Below are 21,166 nucleotides of genomic sequence, written 5' to 3' on the forward strand. Positions count from 1 at the left end.
GCAGTCGGGATACTACCTCGATGAACTGCAGGTACGCACCACTCACCAGGGGGTTTGTTCGCTTGCCGCGGTAGCAAAAAAAAAAAAAAGAGTGAAAGAGGGGGTGGTTTGATGTGATCAGCGGGTTTTTGAAGCCATATCTTGGAAGAGTCTGGGGTGGGCAATGCAAGCCGCCTTGCGATTTTCCCGATTGTCTCCTGCGAGCTCGGGGTTTTCTAAAGACAGGATGAATGAATGAATGATCTAGAACGTTTCGAATAAAGAGAAGTTGTTATCCTATCGGTGGCATTTTACCCGTTGGCCTCACTCCAAACGCCCTACAGTGACACGTCTTTGCTAGGATCGGCCATAATTTCCACATTCATCCTCAAGTCCTTTTTTCTTGGGTTACGCTTACCCCGGGACATGGATTGAGAGTCCAGGTGATCAAGACGTTGTGTTCCCCTCAATTCTCTCTCTGTCCTCCCCCGGCCAAGAAGAGCTTTACTACTACTCTATCGTAGACAATCGATGGACTGGGATGTGGACTTCTTTGCATCGTGACTTGGCAATGTACGACAAACGAGGCGGGAAAAAAACGCGAGTTTGTCGAGGGAGGCTGCTTGTCATTTATGACGGTCTATCGCCTCACCTGATATCAGCTGGTAAAGTACGTACGTCATGGGCCTCGTTCGCTTATTTCTTGGTATGTGTGAGGATGAGGTTTTTGTTTGGTTTATCGCAAGTCATATCATCTGCGCGTGTCGCTGGCCTCAAGAAGATTTCTTGGCCATTGCCAAGAATGAGTTGCTGATAAGAATATCATTAATGAAGAAGCAAAGGGAAAGGGGGCTGCTCCTGTGATAATACGGCATTTGCCAGAATTGGTAAGTCTTGCTTTCAACACATATGCGCTCTGTATCCTTATCAATCTCATAATTGCAGTGTCATCTCTATCTCTCATAGTCAATTAGGTCTATTCTAACAAGAGAAAGAATGTCTAACCTCTTCACTTCCGCCTTACTTTGATGCTGCTGCAACTATGCCGTCAAGACATTTCAATGCATCTCTAACAGCAGACATGCCCGGCTCATCATCCTCGAGGAAATACAACGTCTCGAATAAATGATGCAGACCATTTGCCACAAACAGCCTCACTTTGTCGTCGCCGAGGCACTCCCTCATTTGCTCAGCAGAGTTCAGAGGCACATGCAGGTCTGCGTCTCCGTGTATGAGAACGGTAGGTGGCCAGTTCTCGACTCGCCGTCTGTTGTTTGGGTCCTTTGCCCAGGTATACCCGGCATCGATCTCTCCAACCAAATCGAGCCAGGCGTTCTTGTAGATGTAGTACTCGTAGAGGTGGCCTCTAGGGTGCTTGGGCGGATCTTGAATTACTGGTGCCTGGGGTGCTTTGTAGTTGGGGTTCTTTGATCCATCAGGCAGCAGCTTGTCCAGTGCAAAGCTTGCGATGCTTCCCACTTCTTGCTTGCCGACTTCGATTGGTCTGCTGATGAACTCGGCCACATCTGCATCCTCGATGGGCTCTGGGAGGAGGAGCGTTGATGAGTTGTAGAAAGGATGACGAAAGGTGTGAAGTCCGCAAATGCCCAGCAGAGCGATAGGCGGCGGTGAGCAATTGTTTATAATCAAGGTAGAGTTAAAGAAGCCTGATAACGCTTATAAGCATTTGGCTGAGTGAAGCTATCGTGATCTTTCACTTACCGGCACTGGCACCTCCCAATATGACTGGCCGCTCTTTTCCATCCTTGATGGCCCATGATCTTGCAAACTGATATGCCACCGAAACATCATCAATAAGACCTTGAGTTCCCACTTGAGGCATGAGCCGGTAACTGGCGCTGATCAAGGTCCATTTCCGCTGGAGACAAGCCTTGTGCACAATCTTAGACATGGTGCCACTTTTTGGAGACGAGTTGAATGAAACTTACCTGTACGAACCACGGGGAGATAAACTCGCGACCCCAATCTGTAAGTCCTCCAGGGTGAAAGTAGATAAAGACGTGCGTGTCAGAGGCGGCGTCTTGGGTGTAGACGTCGCATTCGAGAGGGAGGCCGTGATGGGCGTAGACGTGAGTGGATTTGGTGAGCATCGTGAGGGAAATACTAGTTGCTTCAGTGGAAGAAGTTGAAATTGCTCTAAAACTTCAAGGTCAAGAAGAAGGTGACGAATCTTGAATAATTGAGACGGCGTGATAAATCCCCGATGCTTACCATTTGCCTAAATAGCGGTAAAATAGGCACAGCCTGAACTCGCGTTACGATATCCAACTCACAAACAGGCACCAGACATTCACACGGAGAAAAGATCAGTCATATGCCCTGCTCAGCGTGACAATTGTCATTCGCGGGCCTTTATTCATGGCTGCCTCATCACTCAACTCTTGAGTGACGAGCAAGATCAAATTGCAAAGCCCTCAACTAGAGGGACATGGGGGTATGAATGAGCAATCTCCTCTTCGCCTCCAACCGTGGTATACAAGATAAAAATATTACCTGAAAGTATAATGCTTGTCATGGCTCAAAGAACAAAATATCCTCTCTAGCTGCGCTTCTCCTCGCTGGAGCCCTCAACGCCCTCGCCCGCCTCCATCGAGTCACTCTGCTGAGCATCGGTGCTTCCCAGCAACACATTGGGGGCATATGGGATCTTGCCCTCGTCGCGGCGCTTGGGAGGGATCATGCAGTCGAACCAACGAGGTACGAGCACGCCGAGGCCGATCAGGAGCAGGCAGATGTGAGCGATGGCGAAACCGAGGATGTGAAGGGGGTCATCACGGAGATCGTGGAACGCTGGGTAGGCGAAGCCGTAGATGATGGCGAGAACGGGGGCTGAGATGAAGCGGAGGAGGATGGGCCAGAATGAGGGGATCTTCCAGTTCTTTCCGGTTCCCACAATGACGTTGAGATCTCTTCGAAGCTGCTGGCCCTGTTTTCAGTTAGCATGGATTATAGGCAGTGATGTGAGTGTAAGACATACCGAATAGAATGCGAGATACCAAAATCGAGTGAGATATACGTTACCAAAGGCGCGGTTCAGAGCAGCGTTCCTGCCAATGGTCCTGCGAATGAATCCCTTCTCTTCAGTGAACTCAAGAGCTGGAGGCACAGAATCAGGTGTCTTGCCGATGATGGCAGAGATGACCGAGCCAGCAATAAAGAGACCAAAGCCAACACCGGCGCCAGCTTCAGGGCTGACAGCATGGGCAATAGCAACACCAAGCACCATACCACCATAGTATCCAAAGTTCCAGATGAAAAAGGCTGGAGTCCCGACCTGGCCGGCAACGTCCCTCCACCGGTAGAGAGTGGTTGAGAAGGCACACTCGCCAAAGACAACAAACACCAGGGCCACATCGTTGATCCAACGGTCTACACCAGTCAAGAGGGCGTAGCCAAACTCGGTGCAGTAAGGGAGTGAGACGAGGAATGAGATGATGACAAGACCTGTGACAACCCACTCGCGACGCATCTTGATATTGGTGTCCATGACGAGAGTGACGACTGCGTCAAGCATGGCAAAGGCCGAACTGTATCCGAGAACCATGAGAGTGAAGAAGAGCGCAAAGGCCCAGAAGTTTTGACCAGGAAGCGTGGTGATGGCGGTTGGCAAGGTCAAGAAACCGATGGTAAAGGAGCCGATTCTCTCGCCGGGGACAGGCATCATGTTGAGGTAGCCGACAACGCCAAAGGCAGCAAAGGCGGCGAAGCCTTCGAATAGGACGTTGCTGGCGACGATCAGGCATGAGTCCATAACAGCGTTGGAGTGTTTCTGGTTGTAAGACGCATAAGAACTGAAGTAGCCGAAACCAACACCTGTCGAGAAGAACACTTGGCCTGCGGCTGTTTGCCAGATATCACCACTCCCGAGCTTCTCACCATTCCATTCGCCAAAGTACAGCTTGATGCCGCGACCAGCGTTGGGGAGGGAGACGGAGCGACCAACAAGGATGATGGTCATGATAACAGGCAATCCCATGGTGAAGTAGACGACACGACCTGTCTGACCGATACCGCGGAAGATTGAGATCCAAACCAGGAACCAAGTAAAGGCAGTCCATCCCACAGTCTCGCCGATCAGAGCAATACCAGGATACTTGACGTAGTCCTGTACCGAGTTGAAGGTCTTGTTTCCGGGAATGGCGTCGACGTTCTGGACAACGTCCTGGTAGTAGTACTCTTCAGCTCGTCCTTCCCACGGCAGGGGATTCTTAAACGAGTTGCGGAAGTAGATCATGATCCACGAAAGGTTGACGACAAAGTACGGGCCGACGATGAAGCCAATATACAACAGACTGAAACCCAACCCCTTGAGACGATGGTTGACATTGTTGAAAGCAACAACAGAACCTCCATGGTAGGCCTGGCCGATGCTGACCTCGAGAATCAGGGTCGGGATGGCGATGAGGAAGACGCAGAGGAGGTAGGGAATGAACCATTGGAGGCCGTTGTTGTTGTAAACCTGGGAGGGATACCGAATAAGGTTTCCCATGCCGGCGCAGCCACCCATGGCCGCCAGCAGGAAAGAGGCCCGCGAGTTCCATTGATCACGTCCGTCCTCAGAGGTCGAGGGGGGAGGCGACAGCCACTTGCCGACCTTTTTGAGGATCGGAGGGACTGCCATTGTTGGAATATGCAGCAGTTGAAGGAGGGGGGTTCTATTCTTCGGAAAGGAACCTCGAGGAGTGTAAGCTCGAGCTCACATGTCACTGAGGCAGAAGAAGGTTTCAGGGACACATACAGGAAGCTTCAGCTTACAGGTAAGGTACAACTTGGTTGAGGAATTAGGGTTCGTTCAAGGGCTCTTCCTGCATGCGCTCAGGGTCCAACCAAAGGAGAAGAAGAGTCTGAGGAGAAGCGAGGACCCGAGAGGCTGGGACACACCGTCGATGCTTGGATCCATACGTGGACAGAGTCGTCTTTTTATTCCAGACAAGACGGGACGGGTGCAACATAACGTGGGCCAAGAGAGCAGCCCAACACATCCCCATCCAAGGATCGGGGCATCGCGACAGGTCCCGTTGCAACAACGACCCAGTTAACATGGCAAACTCCTCACAGAAAAGCTGGACAAAGGATTGGCTTGCTTGCCAAAAGATCGACTCGGCGACATGCCGGGATGACCCCCATCACAGCTCTTGGCGAGTCGCTCCTCTCACTCCTCCAGAGGGTGCGTTTCTTTAGTCGTACGAAACGACTCTGCGAACGAGCGGACACAAACGGGGGTGAAGGGCTCCGCTGCCAAGCTTGCCCAGCATCTTGGCGCTTCATACCGGGGGTGGAGTTTTGTCTCCGCAGGATTTTTGTACGTTGCTGACCTTTGCCTGGACGATGGAGGGCATCACCGAGAGCCGCTCGACGAGCCGCGACGGGGACGGTGAAGTTCTCTCCCCGGATGAGGCTCTGGTGAACGGGGCCGGAGGAGGAGATCGGGGCGGAGCGGTCACAAGGAGGCCACACGGTCGAATTAAGCATAACGGCGATAAACACAGCCTATCCTATTTCCCCATTCCCCTTCTCCAACTGGGCCGCCGGCGAGCGACATTCCGCCAGGGGGCAAAGAGCGAAAGGCACAAAAACTAGGCAGAATCATAGCGGAACATCGGGCGGCAGCGGCGTGCGCGACTCGAGAAGAAGGGGGGCCAACCAGCTAACAACAAGGGCATTGCGCCATAAACAGGGATCTTGATGTTCCTCGAGGGTGTGGGTAAGACGACGACGGACGACGGGTTCCCCAAAGCTGCACCTCCGGGTCTCCAAAAACCTCGAGGATTGCGTTTTCCCTCCAGGAGGCAGCTCTTTTTGGGTGTCTTCCCCATGGATAACCCAGTTGGCATTGCGGCTGAAAAAGCTGATCCTCCTCGCCAAGAGACGAATGGGAATATCGAATCAATCACGCAATGCGCCTCTGATGCAGCAGATATCACATGTTGGTCGCGTGGCATGGCCGTGAGACACTTTTGCTTCGAGATGGGGGTCAACAAGTCTACCCTTCCAGATGGAGAGGTCAAGTAAATTGGAAGAGCAGCCAAACAACAGGCTTTCTGTACGTAAGATGCGACTGTCATGGGCCCTGTTTGTGGTAACAGCTCATAATGACCTTGACAGACGTCATTGACTGCTTGCACAATTCAGGCACAATATTCCACGGTGTGTGATTTACGTTGGATTTACTTGATGGGGTGGATATCTTTCACTTCTCACCCACTCTTTCTGGATCTTTTCGAGACTGAATGATCAACTACTGACTCGTATACTTTTATACAAGTTCTTTTAATCTCCGACTTTAAACAAGCTTAACCTTTTGGTCTGACGCAGGAACTTGAAAGTCAAAGCGGGCCCTCTTGTTCTGCCCAGAAGCTCTTTCGCCAAGCGATCACCGTCCAGGCATCACCATTTCAGTCTTGGCGATACCCGCAGGTTGGATGAGTGATTGCAACATCTCCCGCCAAGAGTCTCCCGTTTTCAGCGACTTGCCGCGGGGAGTCCGGCGTCGGCGCCTCCGGGCTGTCGGCGGGCGAAAAAAGCCATCGGGGACTTGATCGGCACCATGTCCAAAGGCAAACGATGCAACGACCAGAGTAAGATTCAATCAACGTGGGACGAGGAAACGGGGAGTTGGCGAATTGTCATTTCCTCTCCGACGAGCCGAGTCTGACGAATGGCCCCTCCGGTCTTGGCCAGACACTATTGATGGGGTAATGAGGCGATCAACTCCCCGAAAGGAGCAGTTCACGATCATTCTGATGGATCACCTCGGGGGGTGCCACAGTTATCCTTCGCTTGGGGAACCGTTGACACCACATGACGGATGAGGCAGCAGCACGCAATAGTCCTGACGGATGGCGACGAACCACGAGATTTCCCAGGGGTGCAAAATTGCTTCCTCAGAGGCGAGCTCAGCCTTACCCCACGAGGGCACTTTGTTGCGAGTACCTCTCTCAGACGTATGAAGTTCTATATGCCATTCCTTATTTGGTAAGAAGTGTCGTGTCGTGGAAACATGCCGGGGATGACATCCTAGCGCCACAGCCGGGATCTTTTCACTCCTTGTCTCTGTGCGCGGGAGTGTTGGTCCTGGCATGTCGATGTGCTTAGCCTCAACTTTGTTTGGACTCTCTCTTGACCACATTTACGAGTAAGACCAGTTCTGACTGACGTGTTAAGTACGTGCCAAACCGTACTATGATGCGATGCTTCTGGTAGTTTCACTAATGTCATTGTCGTGAAACTTGACCTGATATGGACCGGTCCCGAGCACCAGGAACCCAGCTTTCGGGCTTGGCACTTGATGTAACGTTGTGATGGGATCATGGATCAAGAGGCAATCGCCATCAAGGCAGCTCATTTCTGAAAGAAAGTCTTGGCTACTGATTTCCTGGATAGAAACTAGCTCCATCCGGTACTCGGTCGGGACTTGATCTTAGAAGCCACTGCCAATATCAGCCCATTGCAGATATCGGAAAAGCGCATGTCCCCAAGACTTGGCCGGGCCACTATTTAATGAAGACGCATCACTTGCTTACCCCTGGTCAGAAGCTAAATATACGCAATGTATCTCGTGGATGGCGAGAGTGACATCGATATGTTGATACTGAGCTAAACTAGGGTATCCAAAGTCAAACGCATGGGGGTACTCGCGTTCTGAGGGGCCTCTATGTGTATTTGCAGAGCCAGTCCCTTGTCAGGTGAAGGGCCTACTGCCAGAGTGTAGTTATCGCAAAAATGCAGTTATTCGGCTAAATATTTTAACCAAGTGAGATGTTCTCACTGTTCAGAAGTGTTCAGGTCGACCGATGAGACGCAAACCACAGGCATCACACTTGCAAAGTAAAGTCTTGATGGACGCATGGCTCTACCAACTTGAGCTCAAAAAGAAGAAAAGGGCAAAAAAAGAAGCCATGCAATGCTCGTAATCAATCGCTTATATAGGAACAGCCCGATGCGGGGGTCGAACCCGCAACCTTGAGATCGCGTACTCATACCAGAGCAACTTTGTTACTAAGGCATTCTAAGAGTCTCACGCTCTACCGATTGAGCTAACCGGGCGTGGCTCTGATTGGATGAGAGGAGACCCTTGCCAGGACGGCCCGTATGCCGTCGTGGATAGGCAGCGGGAACACTTGACTCTGGGAATCACTGGTATATACGACCTGACGAATTCTGAGGGGTACTTGTCCGAGTTAAGAAAGTTATATGTATCGTTGAAAGCCTAGTCTCAATCTCGACATGGCCATGAACTTGACTTGACGGTCAGGCACTGAGGGAGGATAATGAATCAAGGTGGCCCAAGGTCCCAAGTTACCGTCGTGATACCCCATCTCCTGGAATTCATATCGTCACTATCTCTTGGGCCAAAACGGATTATGTTGGTTACAATCAGCGTGTGGAAGATGGTGTCTGGCCATCTCTTATGCTAAGCCAGCTGGGGGGGCATCGTCATGCTCGCTATCGATTGCAATCTCCAATTACCCAGTGCCAACAGCAAAGCCTTCAACATGACATCCATGGTGAAAATGTGGGCGGTCATAGTCTACTCCGTAGGCCTAGCTGAAATAGGAAACGACAATTCCTGGACCGCTCTTTTGCACTGCAATTTTAACGACACACACGCCCTTGACCCGAACCTGCGTGCTTACGTACCAATCTGAATATGGTGCATCAAGTAGAGCTCTGGCACCAAACTACGACAGTACATATCGCGGACCGTGATTTGCAAACTCGGGGCGAGTTGTTACCTTCGTAGGGGAGGAAGGGTCCCATTTCGCTTTGCTGAGTTAGTTACTTTGGGATAAGTCTCTAGTCCTGTGATGGATGACAGTGACGCTTGCCGAAGACATATAAAGAACTTACCGAGAGGTCCTTTTGAGTCATATCTTAGACGGTATAACACACCTTTCCTGTGCCTAGCCAACATTTTTGGAGATGCCATGTTGTGCCCTCTCTCCAGTTCCCCTCCCCTACTATTAATACCTGGATGTCTCTTCGTCAGGCTTCTTACAGTAACAGAGTTGAAATTGAGTTACTGCTCGATGTATCTACTAAGATACAATCATCTAGTGGGCTACTGGAAGCATTCCATCTGGTTCGGGGGGGGGGGTTATTGACTTGGGGGCCTTACAATGTGTGTCCGTACATCTGGTTTATAAGCTCCCCGTCATCTCTCAATCCCCTAGGTCATCCACACAAGGCATAAGACGAATTTCGCAAAAGCATGTTCAAAATCCAGCAAAAGAGTGCATCCTATTGTTTATATAGCGCCGATTACCCAATGCTATCCTTTGTCAGCCCTCAACTTCATCGCTACACCGTCAGATTTTGGTATCTCCTCCGCTCTTCAACATCCTCAACGCTCCAGGGCCATGTATGCATGTGTCAAGAAAGACCAAACCGCTGCCTTTTATCTAAAGAGTCTTTGCTTTCATGAAAATCGGATCCAAGTCGTCTAACTGCGTCGACTTGACTCTCCAGTCACGCTCTCTTCGTACTCTGTCAATCTCAGAGCCTCTTCGACATCGTTGACAAAGTGTCCCTCGCCACCCGCCAGCTCCACGATGCCGCTGTTCACCATCAGATGCCAGACTGGGTGGTCTCGGCGCTGAGGGCATCTCGAGAAGAAGACGCGGACCTTTCGATCGTGGTAGTTGCGCACGATCTCAGTGAGAACCTGGGTGCCTGAACCGTCCATTGACGTGACACCATGGATGTCAAAGATGACATTGCGGTTCATTTCAAGGCTGCGAAGACGAGGAAGGGCGGGGTGCGCCTTTGACGTGCCATAAAGCTCCAGTCTACGAAGACGAGACTTGAGCTCACCAGTGTTGGCAAAGGTCAGAGGCTCGGGAATCTTGACAATCAGACAACCCTCGACAAACTCCAGGCTGCTTCGCTCTCCCTCGGCATTCTCGAACCGGTTCGTGCCAGGGATGCGGCCAAGAATCTGAATTCGCGGTCGAGTGCTGTGCTTGATCACCATCAGGATCGACAGTCCCACGCCAAACGCCATACCCAGAGTCAGTGAGTAAAACATGGTCGCCAAAAAGATGATGGCCATGAGGCCCAGCTCGGTCCAGCCACGGATCTTCAGGAAGAAGGTGATGTCATGGGGCGCCTCTTCTATCAGCGACCAAGCCACCACGGAGATCATTGCTGACAGGACAGGTTTCTGGAAGGTGTCAGCATTGTTTAGGTAGTAATGGATCGTAGCATTGGCTACGTCAGTAGGGGACTTACCGGCAGGTAGTAAAAGTAAGGCAGGAGGAAGAAGATGGAAAACAGCGAAATGATACTCAAGAACATGGAGCTGGCAGGACTCTTACCACCAGTACTCTTGTTGACCTTGCTTCGACCATATCCACCGAACGCCGGCAAGCTCATGAAGCAGCCACCGACCATGTTCGCGATGCCAAGCGCAATAAGCTCTCGGTTAGCGCTGAGCTGAATGCCTTGGATAGTCTCACTGGAACCCAGACTCTTGGCCGCAACTGAAGACTCGAAGAAGCCCAAGAGAGCAATCAGGAAGGATGTCGACATGGCACTTCGAATGTGGGGCATGTGCTCCAGCTTGAAGGGCCACTGGAAAGCGAGGAGATTACCGTTGGCGGCCTTGACAGTTCCCAGGATCTCAACACCCTTGTTCTCCCAGTCAAGCTTCCAGCACAGAATGGCAGACACGACAACGACAAAAAAGCGGTCGGGGACGTAGGCGACTCCAGGAAACCTGGGCTGGAGGCGATTCTTTGTTTCACTAAAACCTGGTTAGAGGCACGTCAAGTCTCAGAGCCACCAAGCCACAACTTACCGACAGATCATGATGAAGAGAAAGCTGATTCCAGCAATGGCAAAAGTCAACCCATGAGCTTCGTGAATGTTGCGAACCATGAACTGGATCTTCTCAACCGGGCTACCGTGGCTCACACCCGCCTTGTCGGCTAGCTTAGCGAGTCCAAGTTCGGGAATCAGCTGGTCGACAGCGATGACGAAGCCGATGGCGCTGATGAAGCCGCGCAGGAACGGCTTGCTGAGCACGCTATCCAAAAACCCAAGTCTTGCGAGGCCTGCAATGAGAACCATTGCACCCGCCATACCAGCAACAATGCCGCAGATCTGCGCATGCAAGAGGTCGTCCTCCTCGTCATCTCCCGAACTGACGTTTTGTTTCACTACGGTTCCAACAAGAAGCGAGCCAGCAGCTTCGGGGCCGACAACCATCTGTGGGCAAGATCCCAGTAGAGCGTAGATGAAGGGATTGAAGACGAAGGCGTAGAGACCGTGGATCGGAGGGACGTGGGCGAGGTTCGCGGCGAGGGAGAGGGCCATGGGGAGGTAGAAGGAGGCCATGGTGACGGCGGCCACCAGGTCACCACGGAGGTATGAGAGCTTGTACTGGCGCATCCAGTTCAAACAGGGGACGTAGTATGCGAGATACCTAGCAAAAAAGTTAGCAGGCTGCTACAAAGAATCCAGTATGTGTGGGCACTGACATGAATGTCGTATCCTCGAAACCAGCCTGTTCAGCAAGTACACTGCTGTGGCCCATCTTCTTGGTGCGCATCCTCTTCTTCAGCCACCGCTTCCAATCGTCATGCCCCACGATCGTCGTGATCGCACTGTCCAGCACTGGAATGTGTGTACCCGAAGCCCCAGTATCGCTCCCATCCTCGTCGGTGCTCTGCATGGTCATGGCAGGACTCGACGGCCGCGGGCTAAAGGTGCCATGGCTGCAGACTCCTGGATGCGCCGGGTGGATGCTCGATCGACGGTGATTCGTAGATGTGGTGTTGTTGCCCTGCATCAGAGGGGTCGACTCGTTCGCAAAGATCTCGCTGATGGCGGCTCCAGAGGTTGGACCAGGCGAGGTGGGAGGCGAAGCCATGGGGGCAGAGCCGCCGCTGCCATTGTCGCTGTCAGATCTGTTCTGGGCGCTGAGAGCCTGGCGGAGGGCGCTTGGCTGGGCAGGACGATGGTCGGTGTGCGAGTTGGTGCGACTGTGGGAGGGTCTCACCATGATTGCGAATGTCGAGTGGGTGATGATGTTTTTTAGAAGATGCTGGGTGGAGTATGGGCAATATCAGACGCGTCTATGCTGAATTGTTATTACAATACTGCAGGGGAATTGGACTGGATGGGTATTGAAGCCGTTTGCGATCCAATGCTTCAGCCGACTGTCGTCGACAAACACGGGCCGACTTTTGACTTTGACGACGACAACGGGAAGAACGCAGCCGACGATGACGAGAAACGCATCGAGCCGAGTCAGCAGAACGGGACGGTTGGAAGTCAACAATCACGCACGAGTCACGGGGGAGCAGAGCAGTGCAAAGCAAAGAGGAAGCCAGCGACAGAATAAAGAAGGAAGAGAAAAACAAAATTTCAGGCTCGCTAAGATGAGGAGGTACCTGCCCAAGGACCCCATTCCAAACCAAGGGTTCTTTTTTCTTTGCCTTTGCCTTCTGGCGTAATCATCAGGCAGTTTGACCATCTCAGATCCCAACCCGTCTCGCCCAACTGACCAATCACGCCCAACCGTTGGAAACCCTTGAAGGAAAACTTACCCACCCGCTGCAGCACATGCATCTCGGTGACATCAGGGCGCGCCGCCGCCCCCAGGTGACCCCCCGATCCACCCAGCGGTGTCTCCTCCAGCACAGGCGTTCCAGCGAATGTGGGCGAATGGCTGGGCCCGTGTTGTTCAGCGATCCCTGCTGCTTGTAGACGGTGGAGGTTGGAGGTTGTGCCGTGGACCCGACATCGGCCGTGGAGGATCAACGCTTTCAACACGAGGTGAGCAGCCCAATGGCGTTGACCTGAACGTCGTCCCTTGCGGTGTGACCTAACGGCTTCTGTTTCGCTCCCGCTACATCTAACGGGACCATCTCCATCATCTAGATTCGGTAATCTCGCTCACCGAGATGAGATCAAACCTGACTCGTGGCTTTATCCAACTTGATATATGCATTCATGAGATCCAAAATAGGTGGCTAAGTATTGATAGTGTCACAGAATAAAACATGCTCCTTTTCCCTTACACCTGCTCGTTAACGAACAAGCCCGCCATGCCCTGTCCAGTACCAATACACATGCTCGTCAGGAGAATCTTCTTCTTCTGACGCCTCAACTCGGCCAGACCCGTTACGATCTGTCTCGCGCCTGTCGCGCCCAGTGGGTGACCCAGCGCGATAGCACCTCCGCGGGGGTTCATCTTGTCCGATGTGAGACCAAGCTTATCTTGGCAGTAGACGGCCATTGAAGCGAAAGCTTCGTTGATCTCGACGACATCGACGTCCTCAAGGGAGATGTTATGTTGTGTTAGCAGCTTGGGAATGGCAATGCTGGGTCCGATGCCCATGATGCGTGGTGCCAGACCGGCAACAGTAGAGCCGACATACTTGGCCATGATGGGCTGACCAAGCTGCTCGGCAGTAGATCGCTTCATCAGTAGCACAGCGGCAGCTGTTTACCAGTTAGTATCATGGCAACTTGAGGCTGGAATTAGACATACCTCCGTCTGTGACCTGACTGGCGTTACCGCCAGTGGTGCATCCGCCCCATTGAGGGAACGCCGAACGAATCTTGCCGAGACCCTCGGCAGTGGTGCCTGGTCGGATACCGTCATCCTTGGTGAGAGTAACCTCCTTGACCTCGCCATCGGGTCCCTTGACCTTTGTTGTGATGGGCACAATCTCGTCGTCAAACCAGCCCGCCTTCTGCGCTGCCTCAGCCTTCTGGAAGCTCTCGGCGGCATATTTATCCATGGCCTCGCGAGTGACGCCAAAGTCCTTGCTGACGTTCTCGCTCGTCCATCCCATGGGCTGCATGCAGTCGACAGCCTCCTGGCTCTGTGATGTGACAGTCTCGTCGAAAGGCTTGTCGAGGGCGTCGCCGCCAACAGTCATTTGCTCGGCGCCCATGGCGATACCAATCGAGATGGAGCCATTGGTGATGGCGTGGGCAATATCGGCCGTGGCCTTGAGGCCAGAGGAGCAGAAACGGTTCACGGAGGAGGCGGCGGTCGTGTTGGGGAAGCCGGCGGCGAGGGCGGAAGCGCGGACCTTGTAGGCAGCTTTGGCATCGGAAACCTGCAATTTGTCAGCGATAGTCTTGACGATAGTATGTAATGCGCCTTACATTTCCGAGGCAGATATCCTCAACCAGAGCAGGATCCAGATGGGACAGCTCTCGGACCTCCTTCAGGAGGGCGTAGACCATGTACTCCAGGCTTGTATCCTTGAAGCCACCCTTCTTGGCCTTGGTGAGAGGCGTTCGGATAGCGAGGGTGATGACGATATCATCGGGGTTCTTGGATTGGCTGTATCGCGAGGTCAGTCGCTGCAGCTAAAAAGTTAGGATGGATACCGACATGTTGTTAATGGATGACCCAGGGGCCAGGTGTTTTATGATGGAGCCAATTCGTTCAACAGCCATTTTGGATACGGGATGAAAGTGATAAGGATGATTGAAGATTAGGAAACAGCGACTGCTCAGGGGCCCTTCTTGTTCTTGTTCTTGTTCAAGTATGAGAAAAAGATGCCGAGGCCAAGTTCATCATGGGAGGGGTCTGAGAGTTTCTAACCGCTATTCACCCATCAAACGGCAAGCTGTCGCGGCACTCGACGCGACGTCTTGTGGGGCCAGCCGAGGCAAAAGCTCCTCGTGGTTCCTCGGGATGCGGAGTCCTCACGCCGAAACTCCGGGGTCAGCTTTTGCGGGGGATGGTTGCTGACATAATCGACTTTGACGAGCCTCGGCATCTCGGCGAGCAAGCCTCCGACTATCAGGTCCTCCGTTCCAAGACGCTGCCCGTTGACACAATCAAGATGCAACACGACTATCCAGCCATCGTCATGTGTCCTCTCGCTCTGCTCAACTACTTTCCGCCTTGAAGCTTACCACCGGTCCTTGTCGTCAGCTTCGCCGCCGACCCGGTCTCGCTACAGAGGGATGTTGGCTTCTCATGACAAGGAGGGCGACTGCCCTTATCCGAATTTCAGGGATTGGAATTTTACCCAAACCTAAACGGCAAGGTATCCGTCGACAGCGCTCTTTCGTGGCCAAAACAGTCCATCTGGCCCTCCATCAATCCTCCTGTTGTTGCCTCTTTTTCGGAAACTGGGTCTTGTTCATGACAATGAGTAGAGGCAGTGCAGTTCGCATGCACAATGGCAATGGCATCAAGTGTGTCAAAGGACGGCAATGAGTTTGATGAACTTCCCAAAGCCCGCGACAAGAGCCAGAGTCCAGATTTTCTACCAGCTCTGGCCTTGCGGGTTCCTGCGTGGCACGCATGGATCCATCATGGCTGAAATCCAGCCCAAGGACCTGCCGTAGTGTGTCACTTTGCCCTGGATCCCAGGGACCATCCACTGAAAATCAACTGCCAAAGGCATAGGCTTTCTTTAGCGTTCCTAGCGCAGCCGACACCGCTGGTAGATCTGAGTCCACGACGCCTCTGTCTTAGCTCCACGAGCAATGCCTTCATCCGGATCAATCAGACCAACCGGTGAGACAGGGACTTTCACGTCTGTTCCCTTCTCGGATAGTTGCCACGAGCCGGTGAAACTCTTTGGTCTGTCAAGTCTGAATGGGCAGAGACCCAAGAAGTTTTGGGTTTTGAGCCATGATCCGATTTATTGAGGCCATCGTCCTCAATGTTGCCGTTCCTCCTCTCTCTTTGACCCGGTCACTCGTTCTTTTGAATCATTCGTCTATTTTATTTCTCTTCTTCTCTCATTATTTCCCTACTACAAAGTGGGATTGTGGTATTGCTACTCACTTCACTTACACCCTTTTCCGGCGCCACTAATCACGGCCCCGCCGACATTTGCTGTATCCCAAAGACGGCAACTTTGAAACGCGACGAGAAAACCGAAGATAACTACCCCCAAAGCAACTAGAAGTAGTCGAATGGGCCAATCTGGACCAAAGAAGCATCGATCTTAAGAGAGCAGCAAGCCCCTGGTTGGACTCTCTCTAATTCTCGCTGTCTGCCTCAACCTTCAACCCTCGTATCGCCCCTCAAAACAGTGGTTACTCATACCCGAATTTTGTGCTCTCACTCATTCTCACAGTCATTCATTATGACCTCAAAAAGGGCCCTTCTAGCGATACTCCTGGCAGGATTGGCATCTGCCACACCCAACGGAAAACGAGGTCTCGTCTATACCGCCGACAGGAATGACCCCAAGGACGACAAGATCTGGATCCAAAATGGAAGTGATATCACATGGTACTACAACTACGCCGACTACCCGTCACCTGTTTACGCCGATATCCCCCAAGAGCAGTTCGAGTTCGTGCCGATGATGTGGGGAGTTGGATCCGACAGCAGCGACACAGGCTTCCTCGACAGCGTCCAGAACCGCATCAAGAGCGGTACCAACATTACACACGTCCTCGGCTTCAACGAGCCCGATGCTACCAGCGACTTTGGTGGGAGCAATCTCGACCCCAAGACCGCCGCTGAGGCCTGGGTTGCCAATTTTGAACCCCTGGGTCGGATGGGAATCAAGCTCGGTCTGCCTGCGTGCACCGGAGGTTGGAGCTCGATGCCCTGGCTGAAACAGTTCCTCGGGAACTGTACTCAGATTAAGAACAAGGCGGGCACCAAGGGAAACTGCACATGGGACTATCTTCCTGTCCATTGGTACGACAATTTTGAAGGTCTCGCCTCTCACATCGGGGAGCGCCTCGCCGAGTAAGACCCACCACTCTCCACTACACCGGATACAACTAACAGTATGTCTGTAGATGGCCCAATGCTGAGATCTGGGTCACCGAGTACGCCTACGCCCATCAAGATCCCGGTCCGACCGACGCCTTCTTCAGGCAAACGCTCAAATGGTTCGACGAGTCCGACTTTATCGGCCGTTATACCTACTTTGGCGCCTTCCGCTCTGGCATCTCCAATGTCGGCCCCAACGCCGCTCTCCTCACAAATGACGGCGGCCTGACGGACATTGGCGCAGAGTACCTGGGTCTGAATACGACGGGAGAGGATAGTGCGGCGCCTTCAGCAGTGAACTTGCCACATGTAGGATTTATGGCGCTGGTATTAGCTGTGATATTGAAGATGGTGATGTAAGGAACTGGTCTCGGCGGACTATGGTGTTGAATGGAGTTCCTGGGGCCTTAACCGCTGCTTTTGCACATCAGACATTTTCTGTCATTTGTTAGAATAAAAAGCTCGTGTATTACGGAACTTGGCTAAACCTTGCACTACAATCGTTACTCACTAGAGATAGATGGCCCTTGTAGCTTCTGTCACGTAAGACTTAGCGAGTACATGCACCAAGGTTCCTTGTATCGAAATGTTCATGACCAGAAACAGCTACCATTGGCACGATACAAACAAAAAACTACAGAACTTTGATTCGAATTCTTACAAATCTCACGGCTTTGGATCCTTATGACATTGAATGTGTCTTATCATGAAGCAGTGTATTCGCAACCAGCCTTCCATGCTGGAGCGGGGGATATCTAGGTTCTCATCGAACAACATAACTACAAAAAACAAGTGATATCAATAGTCATCAACTTCCGACATATCAACAGATGCACCATTCCTCCTCAAACATCAAATCTTTTCCCAGCTGATGCATCTATTCTTACTCTTTCTCTCGTACTTTTGATGCAATCCTCCACATTACTCTCATATTAATACCATAACAGTCGTAAAAGATTACGCCTCGGTGGCTGCCAGGCCTTGAGGCACGATATGACGATCGACAGGACCTCGCGAAACGCTTCGCTTGCCAAGGGACTCGCCAGTGTCCTTGCGGGAGAAAGAAGCCCATGTCTTGAAGCTGGACAGGGACATGGTTCGGCTGAGCTTGTTGCCATCCTCGCCACCCTGGCCCCAGACACCACGACGAACGGGAGCATCCTCGAGAAGGTGGTAGTGTCTCTTGATCATCTTCCAGAGCTCGATACCAGCGACAAACACGACAGTGAAGCCGACGGCCAGAGCCCACTCCCAGGTGATACCAGTGTGCTTGAAGAACTTGTGGTTGATGACGGGGATGTAGACGACGGGGAACACGGAGAGACCACCAATGATGACGGACCAGAACAGGAATCGGTTGGAGTAGATATCCTTGAAAACGGGGAACTTGCTGTCGTCATCAGGGTTGAGGCGGAAGATGGAGCGACGCAGACTCTTGAACTCCCAAGCGGAGATCAGGATGAGCCATGTCAGCTCAGCAAAGGTAGCGGCACGAGCCTTGAAGACGGGGATACACTCCTCAGAGTACCTCTGGTTGCACTCCTTACCCAAGTCGCCGCCATTGGCACCGTAGATGATGATGCAGAAAGTGCACATGGTGCAAGCGCCCATGATGCAACCATAGACAATCATGTCGATAATGATCTGATTGGTAAAGACACCACGCTTCTTGTCTTGCGGGGGCTTGCGCATGATATCCTGAGCAGCAGCCTCACGACCGAGTCCGAAGGCAGGGAACGAGGAAGTCGCCATGTTGATCCAGATAATCTGCAGAGGCGAGACAGGGAAGACGGAGAAACCAGAGCTGTCGACAAAGCCAAGGCCAGCAACCAGGAGAATAACCTCGCCCACGTTGGAGGTAAGCAGGTGCAGAACAAACTTCTGGATGTTGTCAAACATGCGGCGGCCCTCACGAATAGCAGCAACAATCGAGTTGAACTTGTCGTCGGTGAGCACAATCTTGGAGGCAGACTTGGCGACATCAGAACCGGAACCCATGGCAATACCAACATCGGCGCGAGACAGAGATGGGGCATCGTTGACACCGTCACCAGTCATGGCCATGAAGGCGCCGCGGCGGCGAAGGGCATCGATCATGCGGGTCTTGGTGTCGGGGGCGCAACGGGCAACAACCAGAGGAAGTTCCTCAAGGGCGTCGATCTCTTCATCAGTCATGCGATCAAAGTCGGTAGCCTTTTGAACAATCGACTGGGCAACGTGATCCGGCAGGATACCAAGGTTTCGAGGAATGATACCGACCTCCTTGGCGATGGCCTTGGCAGTCTCGGGGTGATCACCAGTAAGCATGTGAACGCGGATACCAGCGTTGGAGCACTCTGCAATCGAAGGCTTTGTCTCGCGGCGAGGAGGATCGTAGATACCAGCAAGACCAAGGAGAGTGAGACCCTGCTCAACTTCGGCACGGAGCTTCTCATCTTCAGCGGCGGAAGAGGCCTGCTTCGCAGTGAAGCGACCATGCCAGGGACGGTAAGCAATAGCAAGAACACGTTGACCTTGAGACGCAAGGGCGTTCATCTGGTTGAGAACATTCTCCTTCAGCTCCTCAGTCACAGGCTGCTGGTTATCACCAGTGCCAACGTAATCGCAAAGATCCAGGACACGCTCGACAGCACCCTTGGTGAATACCAAACTCTTCTCAGGCTCAATGATGGAACCAGTCGCATCGTTGGGGGCATCATAGATGACCGACATGCGCTTGATGGAGCTGTCAAAGGGGAACTCGGCAGTCTGCTTCCAGCCTTGACCCTCGAGGGTCTTCTTACCAGCATTGAAGCGATGGGAAAAGACCTGAAGAGCGATTTCGGTAGGCTCGCCGGTTGTCTGCCACTTCTCCTCTTCGTCGTCGTAGCGAACAGTGGCCAGGTTGCAAAGGGCAGCAGATAGCAGGAAGGCTTGGAGCTCATCCGTCATCTCACAATCCACCTCGGGGCTAGCGGCCTCGGCGAGCTTGGTAGCCTTATCCTTATCTTCGGGGATATCAAACTTGAGGACAGCAGCACTTCGCTCGCGGTCGTAATCGCGGGGGGCCTCCTTCTCCTCAGGCTCGGACTCATCTTGCTTGGAGTAGGTGACCTTGCCCTTGGTGGGATCATTGGGGCTCTGAGACTCGCGGACAGTGTAGATGTGAGACGAGGGAATCCAGACCTTGCGGACAATCATGGCTCCCTCTGTCAAGGTGCCGGTCTTGTCAGAGCAAATGTTGGTGACTCCTCCGAGGGCTTCAAGAGCGGAGAGATCACGGACAACGACGTTGGCCTTTCGCATGACAGTGACGGCGACGACCATGGTGATGGTCAAGACAGCGACAAGCGACTCGGGAATGATAGCAATACCCAGCGAAGTCGCATAGATAATCACCTCATTCTGCATGTTAAACTTGTTGACAGCAAACACGATAATGGCCAAGATGACGGCACAGCCAAAGAGCACGTAGGCGAGGGCGGAGAGCTTCCTCTGAAGAGGTGTACCCTCGGTGAGACCCAGAAACTTGCCAATGACATCGTAGATACGCTTGGAAAGACCGACAACAGGCTGTCGCTTACCATACTTGCGCCAGTTCATGGAACGACCTGCCTTGCGCTGCTTCTTGGAGGTAGAGGCCGCGATCTTACCGACTTCAGTGACCATACCAGTAGCAGTGACAATGCCACGACCACGGCCCTTTCGGACAATGGTAGTAGCGTAAGCCATGTTGACACGGTCACCGATGCCAATCTCGTCCTCAGACTGGACAAGCTTCTCGGTTCCAGGAGCAGTGATGTTGTTATCGGTGATCTTTTCGACGGGGATGGATTCGCCGGTAAGCTGACCTTCCTCGCAGGCAAGGTTCATGGCTTCGAACAGTCGGAGATCGGCGGGGACGGTGTCACCCATCTTGAGCAGAACGATATCGCCGGGAACGACCTCGGGGCTTTACAAGGTTAGTATATGGAGCTTCGCGAAAACCGCAAGAGACTTACTTGGAGATGACCTGTGTCTTTCCATCACGGAGAACCATGGCGCTAGGAGAAGAGAGAGCTCGGAGAGCATCCATGCGCTTCTCAGCGCGGTACTCTTGCCAGAAACCAATAGTGACGTTGAGAACGATAACAAAAACAAGGACACCACCTTCGATGTAATCTTTGATACCAAAGCTCAGAGCCATGGCAAATGCGAGGACCTATTGGATCAATTAGTATCACCACATCATTGAAGCGAAAGCGAAAGACGTACAATAATCATGGCATTGAGTAATTGCTTGGTCAGAATGCTGTACCAAGGGATTGTGCCGCCGACGTCGAGCTCATTCTTGGGGTACTTCTGCTGAGCTTCGGCGACCTGCTGGCTGGTAAGGCCCTTGTCAATGCTGGTGCCAAGGGCATGTGCCGTCTCCTCGACGGAGAGGAGGAACGGATGCTTGGAGTATTCCGCCGCCATGGTCACAGGTTC

The 21,166-nt window shown here is 52.6% G+C and overlaps 6 protein-coding genes and 1 non-coding gene across 7 annotated transcripts; 1 reads left to right on the forward strand and 6 right to left on the reverse strand.

The window, feature by feature from the left end:
* Positions 1-999: 999 nt before the first annotated feature.
* On the reverse strand, positions 1,000-2,090 carry LRP88_01313 (uncharacterized protein; the record flags this gene model as incomplete). The annotated part of the gene is made up of 3 exons (XM_083238003.1): positions 1,000-1,523; positions 1,702-1,858; positions 1,929-2,090. The coding sequence occupies 3 exons, from the start codon at positions 2,088-2,090 to the stop codon at positions 1,000-1,002; spliced, it is 843 nt and encodes a 280-aa protein (XP_083106508.1).
* A 449-nt stretch (positions 2,091-2,539) lies between these two features.
* Positions 2,540-4,621, reverse strand: LRP88_01314 (sodium:neurotransmitter symporter family protein; the record flags this gene model as incomplete). Its single annotated transcript, XM_083238004.1, has 2 exons — positions 2,540-2,926; positions 2,978-4,621. The coding sequence occupies 2 exons, from the start codon at positions 4,619-4,621 to the stop codon at positions 2,540-2,542; spliced, it is 2,031 nt and encodes a 676-aa protein (XP_083106509.1).
* Positions 4,622-7,933: 3,312 nt separating this feature from the next.
* LRP88_01315 lies at positions 7,934-8,046 on the reverse strand. Its single transcript has one exon. It is a non-coding gene; the product is annotated as a tRNA-Lys (tRNA).
* A 1,396-nt stretch (positions 8,047-9,442) lies between these two features.
* Positions 9,443-12,004, reverse strand: LRP88_01316 (sulfate transporter family-domain-containing protein; the record flags this gene model as incomplete). Its single annotated transcript, XM_083238005.1, has 4 exons — positions 9,443-10,162; positions 10,231-10,744; positions 10,799-11,425; positions 11,481-12,004. The coding sequence occupies 4 exons, from the start codon at positions 12,002-12,004 to the stop codon at positions 9,443-9,445; spliced, it is 2,385 nt and encodes a 794-aa protein (XP_083106510.1).
* Positions 12,005-13,021: 1,017 nt separating this feature from the next.
* Positions 13,022-14,421, reverse strand: LRP88_01317 (Thiolase, N-terminal domain-containing protein; the record flags this gene model as incomplete). The annotated part of the gene is made up of 4 exons (XM_083238006.1): positions 13,022-13,449; positions 13,499-14,075; positions 14,125-14,305; positions 14,357-14,421. 4 exons carry the CDS (start codon positions 14,419-14,421, stop codon positions 13,022-13,024), a joined length of 1,251 nt encoding a protein of 416 aa, XP_083106511.1.
* A 1,652-nt stretch (positions 14,422-16,073) lies between these two features.
* LRP88_01318 (glycoside hydrolase family protein) lies at positions 16,074-17,077 on the forward strand (the record flags this gene model as incomplete). The annotated part of the gene is made up of 2 exons (XM_083238007.1): positions 16,074-16,690; positions 16,744-17,077. 2 exons carry the CDS (start codon positions 16,074-16,076, stop codon positions 17,075-17,077), a joined length of 951 nt encoding a protein of 316 aa, XP_083106512.1.
* A 597-nt stretch (positions 17,078-17,674) lies between these two features.
* Positions 17,675-21,154, reverse strand: LRP88_01319 (uncharacterized protein; the record flags this gene model as incomplete). Its single annotated transcript, XM_083238008.1, has 3 exons — positions 17,675-20,648; positions 20,698-20,897; positions 20,951-21,154. The coding sequence occupies 3 exons, from the start codon at positions 21,152-21,154 to the stop codon at positions 17,675-17,677; spliced, it is 3,378 nt and encodes a 1,125-aa protein (XP_083106513.1).
* Positions 21,155-21,166: the final 12 nt, after the last annotated feature.

This window comes from Fusarium phalaenopsidis (genome assembly GCF_050370095.1).
Source record: "Fusarium phalaenopsidis strain FUZ10S chromosome Unknown contig_32278, whole genome shotgun sequence".
NCBI classification, from domain to species: Eukaryota; Fungi; Ascomycota; class Sordariomycetes; order Hypocreales; family Nectriaceae; genus Fusarium; species Fusarium phalaenopsidis.